At 29.4% G+C, this 7,702-nt stretch overlaps 1 protein-coding gene across 1 annotated transcript; it reads left to right on the forward strand.

Annotated features, from left to right (window-relative positions):
* The first annotated feature begins 780 nt into the window (after positions 1-780).
* On the forward strand, positions 781-2,330 carry LOC105112562 (BI1-like protein). Its single transcript, XM_011008293.1, has 4 exons — positions 781-1,122; positions 1,406-1,519; positions 1,634-1,791; positions 1,914-2,330. The coding sequence occupies exons 1-4, from the start codon at positions 855-857 to the stop codon at positions 2,118-2,120; spliced, it is 747 nt and encodes a 248-aa protein (XP_011006595.1). The 5' UTR covers positions 781-854; the 3' UTR covers positions 2,121-2,330.
* Positions 2,331-7,702: the final 5,372 nt, after the last annotated feature.

Here is a 7,702-nt window from a genome sequence, read left to right on the forward strand (position 1 = left end):
AAACTGCTAAATAAATAACTAAAAATAATAAAAAAATATTTTAGCTTTTCTTTATTTGTTTTTCTTATTTTAAGAGAAAAATTAAATAAAATGTTAAAATATCTTTTTTTTGTATAAATTTTATTTTTATATCTTTTTAAAGAGTTAAAACTAACAAAGTAGGGTTAATAAAAAAAATAAGCCAATTTAATCTAGCCATATAAAAAAATATCAAAAATATTAAAACAATATTTCTTTCAATTTAATAAAATTAAATTTTTATATGATTTTTTTTTATGATAAAAAAATTATATTTATATTATTTAAAATATTATTTTATCAATTTAATTTTTTAAAATAATATTTTTTTATAAGAGATATTCTAACCAAATATCAAAGAGGTCCTCGATCATATTTGAATAGACTTGGTATTTATTTAAAAGTTTTTATTTTTTAAAGTATTGTTAGTTAAAAATATATTAAAATATTATATTTTTATTTTTAATATCAATTTATTAAAATAATTTAAAAATATTAAAATAATATTTTTTTTAATAAAAATAACAAAACTATCGGTCTCTCCGCGATGCGACTTATAAAAACAAGAAGTTGGACTCGTTGGTAACAACTTGTATTCCAAAGAAACATATAGAGTTACAACCCTAAACAGTATCACCGACGTTGCCTTCCATCCATTTCCACTTTTCCTGTTATCCCATTCGCCCGTCACACTTCTCAAACCTGATAACCCGTCATTTTAGAAAACAACCACCGTCTCTCAATAAAATAAAAAGGAAAAGTCATCTTCCTCCTTTCCTCCGTCCCTCCTCGTTAAGTAAAGGAAAACAAGAGAGAAGGGAGAAGAATCAGCAGAGATGTACGGATACGCAAGCGTTAGCAACAAGGATGGGGCAAAGGAGATTGATTTGGAGGCAGGGAATGGAGAGACTTTGTACCCGGGTTTGAGTCTCGGAGAGAACCAATTACGATGGGGTTTGATTCGCAAAGTTTATGGAATCTTGGCTGCTCAGCTCGTACTCACCACCATCGTCTCTGCTGTTACGATTCTCTATACTCCTATGACTGATCTCCTCAAGGGAAGTTTCGGGTTCGTTTTGTTTCTATCAATTGCCCCCTTTATTTGTAAGTACTCAATATTCAAGATCTCTCCTTTCTTTCTTGATTTGTTTGTGGTTTTATGTTGTTTAAATCTCACGTTTTTAGGATTTCTTTTTGGGTTAAAGATTGAAACTTGATTGTGAATTTGTAATTTAAAATATAAATTTTTTTATAAATTTCTCGTGACATAGACAGTTTAAATTGAAAAAAGTTTCTTGAAACTCAAGGGGATTCACTTGTAAGAGGATTGTGAATTTGCTTGTTTCTTGAAATTTTGTTCTTTTAATGAGGGTAATTTTTCTTCCAGTGTTGTGGCCCTTGCATGTGTATCACCAGAAACACCCTGTGAATCTAATTATTCTTGGCCTCTTCACCGTTTCGCTTAGCCTCTTGGTTGGAGCAAGCTGCGCTAATATAGAAGGTCGGTATATTTATCTTATCCTGTTTGGACATTTAATAGGTTGATTGTTGGCGACTTCACGTGCAGCTTTTATAATTATGATTTGATTATTGTCTTGCATTCAAATATTTTCAGGTAAAATTGTGCTTGAGGCATTAATTCTGACCTCCGCTGTGGTTTGCTCTCTAACTGCATACACTTTCTGGGCTGCTAAGAAGGGCAAGGACTTTAGCTTCCTGGGACCAATTCTCTTCACTTCCCTCATTATCCTCATCCTGACTAGTTTTATCCAGGTCAGATGCCTCATTTTTTTCAAGTCACCCTCCCATGGATGTTTTGTCTTGTGCAACACGGAGCTATTATGTGATCACCCGGTATATAGGTCTGATTTTATGGATGTTCTGGTATTATGCAGGTGTTCTTCCCACTTGGCTCAACGTCCACTGCAGTTTATGGTGGAATTAGCGCTTTGATTTTCTGTGGATACATTGTTTATGACACTGACCACCTGATCAAGCGCTTCTCTTATGATGAGTATATTTTGGCCTCCGTTGCTCTCTACTTGGACATTTTGAACCTGTTTCTTTCCATTCTGCGGGTGCTGAGTCAGAGAAACAGTTAGTTGTACAGCATACTCTCTTCAGCCAGGGTTAGCATGCAATTATATATTTGATAATAACTGATATTCACTGTGAAATTGCGGATTTTATATGTTATTAATGTACTCTGCTAGTGCCTAAGTGGGCAGTTGCTCTTTGCAGAGTCCTTGGTGTTCTATTTTCCTAATCAACTGTAGTAAAAATATTATTCTATGTGAATTGTTTCCACTCTATGCCATTTTCTTCTACTTGGGTGGATTGCCTTTCTCAGGACTTCTTTTGCACGCCAAATCGTGGTACAGCGTGAATTGTAGGCTGCTGCTGATACTAATGGTTGTTTTGGAGTGAAAAACATTCAGTTGCTGCCAGAAACTTGTCTGTAGGAAATTTGGATGTCTCATCAAGCTAATCAGCTATAACATGAGTTGGCAGGATTTTTGTTGAATCCTCTGCCTGCTGTATCCTCCTTGTTAACAAGTTATGGATGTCATGGGATTGCTTGTTCACTCCTTAACTCAAAAGTGCACTCGCTGTTATGCATTATACGTGGACCTTCATAACCTTGGCCCTAGCCATTGGCCTCGCACTGTTATCCACTTCGCTTTTCTCAGGCGCGCATTTCCCCTATCTCGCAAGCCAAAATGCTTAAATATGCTCTCAATTGTCAAAACAGGACATGAAAAAATACAATATAAACTAGAGGACCGTAAAATTATAATTACTGAAAATTATAAAATTGTAAGTAATTTTTATTAATTAATTATAAGTTAAGAAATTAAATTATATTAAAATCTAATAAAATAAATCAATAATATGATAATTAATAAGTGATTTATAAATTAATAAAATGAATGATTTAAATAAAATGAGAGATAAATAATATAAATTAATGACATAAAAAAATAAAAAGTTTTAAAATAATTTTTTTTAATATAGAAAAATCACTGAAAAATAGAAACCACATAAATTTAATGATAATTTTGTTGTTTTCATGATAGACCTTTTTTCTAATGAGTTGTAAATTAATGAATTTAAATTAGTAATTAATTAACATGAATTTAATAATGGCATAAACTCCTAAACAATGTCTAATGTGCTAGAAAAAATTTAAATTAAAAATAATCATTTTAAAAAATAAATACATAAAATAGAATAATAAAAAAAAGTCTTCATTTTAAATTTTCTCCATGTAACATAAATCTCTAATTTTTATATATTCTTAACAGATATGAGTCATAATTTTAAACATGTTGTTCTCTTTTTATTTCAAACATATCGTTCTCTCTCGTTTTGATGAATTATTGGGCCTGCAATATATGATTGTAAAGTTTCAAATATCTAGTTTCTAGCCCAACTTTAATCTAAGAAAAATTCTAGTGGTAGCTCTAAATATGTCCCAAACAGTACACAAATGTCTCATTTAACATATTTGATAATATTAGTTTACTAACTTTGATTCTCTTAAGTATTATGTCCCTAACTCTATTTGACTTGAAAATTTATCACAATATATTTTCATGTATTTGATATTTCCCTTTAAAATTTCAACTTTATCCAATATGTAGTTTGAAAGATATGCTAAATCTCGCAAAACTAGTCAGCAAATATTTTAAAGTCAAATTTGGACTTGACCTGGTTTATATTACAACTTTAGTAAACTTGTAAAATCGGACTGAGTTTACTAATTTTGCACGAGTTAAGTCCCATTTTTTTATTTTGAGTTTTTAATCTGATTTAACACGTTAGATACATGTTGACTCGTAAAATCGTAAGATTTTAAGAGTTAACTCGCGATTTTAACAATAACGGTGCCAATCATTCTTAATGTTCTCATGCTCCCACATCATTGCCAAGTTCTTTATTTCAATAGTTAAGAAATGCAACATAAAGAAAAATAACAACATTTTTTTTTAAGTGGATGATAAGCAATTACTCTAACAAATCTTTATTCTAACCAATATATTATATTAAAAATCTACATGGTAACATGATCAAAAAATTGATGTCTTCTCTTTAGTGCAAGAGTGTCAAAATAATAAATAACCCGACGAAATCGGGGTCGAACCACAGGGAGGTAACTTGTATAAATTATAAATAACAGAAATACAACAACAACAACAATAATAGTAATAGAAATAGTAGCAGTAATAGTAGTAGAAGAAGAAGAAGAAGTTGATGAGAACTTTGAGGTGAAAGATCAATGTAAGGATTAAATAATAATAACAATAAATATCAAGGTTAGAGAATCCACTAATGGTATTTGAAACAACTATAGTATAAATTCTTATTACTCAAATAAAAATCACACCTAAAGAAGGTTCCAATCAAATTATAAATTGTTAATATGAGGACATTAGTTATCTTATTCGAATAATGCTAATAGTTATAAATGTTATTAAGTATTCATGATTATAACTTATGTTAACAACAAATCAAGTTCCTTTCATAGCACAAGTGTTGGTTATATTATACGGTTTGTGCTATGAAAGTGGTAAGTATTTGTTGTACCAAGTGTTATACAATATAATTCTAAATTAGTCATTTAACAAGCAAAGCATTAAAAAGTGAACAAGATAACAAATACAAAACATGTTAGTATCAAACATTAAAGTCCATGTTAAATTTACACTATACTTATTCGTACACCATTAGTGTAACCTTTTCACCTTGACATAATAAACTTAGTTAAATATAATGAAAGAGGAAAATGTAAATAAAAAAGATAAAAACATAAATAAGATAAAAGTTAACTAAGTAAAAAAAAAAAATTGAAAGACATAAACTTGATATTAATGAAAGCAAAGCATAAACATTAAAAAAAATACAAAGCAAAAGCATGATTTTCATCTGGAAACCAAGATGCCTAAATACATGGCAAATGCCTCTTTTTGTAGGCCAAAATTAAAAACTATTGATTTGATGACTAACTGATGAGTGGGTGGCCAAGTCTTGACTTAGTAACAATTCTTATCTTTTTTTGTCTGAATAAAACATCATTGATAATATCAGAATTTAAACCAAACCTCCACATGAAACTTCTAGAAAATTGTCTCAACTTTCTAGGAAAAACAATTGAGGTCATTTAGACTTTTAGAACTTAAGATATAGGTTGAATCCTGAACAATGTCTGGACTGTAGGACAGATTTATATTTCTTTGTTGTTGCTATAATTTGGACTTGAAAATGACTCCTCATGAAAGTTGTAGGCCTATGTATTACCTTTCCATCCATATAAACTAGACTTAAATTCGAGATCTACGGCTCCAGATATGACTCAATTATCAAACAGTGTTCCAGTTTGGGTTGTACCAACATCTCTTTTCTATGTTTGGTCATCTCTTTGTCTTTTCAATTTCAGTACTTAAACTCATCAATCAATCCTTTTATTTATATGACAGGCCTGCATTTAAGATAAATATTTATCACAAATTAAAGGTATCTTATATTATTAGATATGTTATTATAAAACATGCTTTAATTAAAAAATTATTGATACTTCAAGTGAAAAATAATGATATAAAACTTTGATAAAAATACACTTTTAAGTACTAATCATATAGCATGAGGAAAGGATACTAGTATAGGTAGGTTATAACCAATATACAAAATATTAATATCCATTGACATTATGATGGTGTTACTCACAGTTATAAACTAAGTTATCATATTCATTTACTCAACCAGAAGATATACTCATGCATATATCATTTAAGTATGTTTACAAAAATAAAGAAAACATATATGTATTATAACCTACAATATACAAAAAGTGTCATATGCTACCTCTGCTTTATGTAGGGCAAGACTATGCTGAACTTGTGTATAAAACATGATTACACATAATTAATAAAGCATGCATATGTACCTATCTTTTTTTTCATAGAATTTGTATGTATCTAAATAAGAGCATTCAAGCACACTTTATTTACTTAATGCCACTAACATCATTTAACTCTTCTATTTCAAGGTTAAGATATTAATACCACTCACATCATTTGAACATTTACCTTATACTAACTACGATATGTTTTGTTATCATTAGTCAACTTTATAAATGTACTAATCCATGTTTATTAAAGAAGTAGCAACGCCTATACATAACTCTTTTATATTCCTTTTAAGAATAATTTGCCTTTACAATTGTATTAATCCATGTTTATTAAAGGAGTATCAACACCTATACATAACTCTTTTATATTCTTTTTAAGAATAATTTGCCTCGCGATATAGCACAGGTCAAGGATCTAGTGTTCTATTATATGAAGATATGAGGTGTAGGTGGTGATGATAATTTTTTTTATAACAATTAGGCTATAACTAGTTACATATTAGTTACAACTTGTTCCCATTAAAATATATATCATCACATCATCAGCTTATATCAACATCTCTAAAAAAAGCAATTGTATTCATCTTTCTTTCTTTTCTTTTTAAGAACTCTTAATTTCTCAAAAAATCATAGCCCGCTATGATATCCCAATGCCATTAACCATTTTCATCCAATACACCAATAAAGTGCAATCCAAACCCTATCTCTTTGTCGACCAAACCCTCAATAGCCCTATCCAAACCAGACTTACTGTTGAGATGATATAATGAAATGATTATCTTGAAAAGCTATGCATTTCTTTTTTATTTATTTATTTTCCCATTGTCAAAAAAGTATCACCAATAATCATGGAAACATTGAGAAATATCAATAAAAATAAAAGATTCTTAATGATGCTTAAACTAAAACATATATGCATTATAACCTATGATATACTGTCATATGTTGTCTTCGTTCTATTTAGGGCGAGACTGTGTTGAACCTATATACAAAACATGATTACATATAATGAATAAAGCATGCACACACACCCCTATTCTTTCATGGAATTTATATGTATTGCTAATAAGAGCATTAAGCACACTTTATTAACTCGATACCATTGGCTTCATTTAACTCTTCTATTTCAAGGCTAAGATATCAACTCTTGATATCTTACAATTCAAATCACTTAAACATTTACCTTATACCGACAATGATATATCTCGTTATCATTAGTCAATTTTACAAGTGGACTAATCCATTTCATTAAAAAACACCTTTATAGGTGGTTTGTGAATTGAAATTTCTAATTTATTCCCAAACTAATTCACTGTTGAAGGGTAAATCTGAAAAAAAATCCAATTAAAGAAAAAGAAAACAACAAAAAAACATGAGTCAACTTGGTTAACCTTACAAACCTACAACTTAGGTCATGAGATTTGGATAACTCCATAAAAAATAAAGTTAAAAAGAGATTATAAAGCTCAATCCTAATAAACCTAATGATGCATGATGAAATTGATAACAATATTAATTATAAGAAGGACCTAAAAAAGATTGAAGTCAACTCGAACTAAACTTCTAAACCCATGACTTGGATCATAAAGCTAGAATTACCCTATAGAAGGCAAACAAAGAAAAATCACGAAACCCAATTCTCAATCAACCCAATGATGGATGATGAAATTGAAAAAAAAATCATTTAAAAAAAGATTCAAAATAAAACAAATAAAAATCAAAAGAATTATGACTAAATTTGACAAAAACAAATGATAGGACCCTTTGCTCTTTTTG

This window comes from Populus euphratica, unplaced genomic scaffold (assembly GCF_000495115.2).
Source record: "Populus euphratica unplaced genomic scaffold, PopEup_1.0 scaffold345.1, whole genome shotgun sequence".
Taxonomy (NCBI): domain Eukaryota; kingdom Viridiplantae; phylum Streptophyta; class Magnoliopsida; order Malpighiales; family Salicaceae; genus Populus; species Populus euphratica.

Bases quoted from the DNA above. Each gene is read 5' to 3' on its own strand.
- LOC105112562 (XM_011008293.1), top strand. From the start codon at position 855: ATGTACGGATACGCAAGCGTTAGCAACAAGGATGGGGCAAAGGAGATT. The intron at 1,123-1,405 runs GTAAGTACTCAA...TTTTTCTTCCAG, and splicing joins ATCAATTGCCCCCTTTATTT to TGTTGTGGCCCTTGCATGTG. The intron at 1,520-1,633 runs GTCGGTATATTT...AAATATTTTCAG, and splicing joins AAGCTGCGCTAATATAGAAG to GTAAAATTGTGCTTGAGGCA.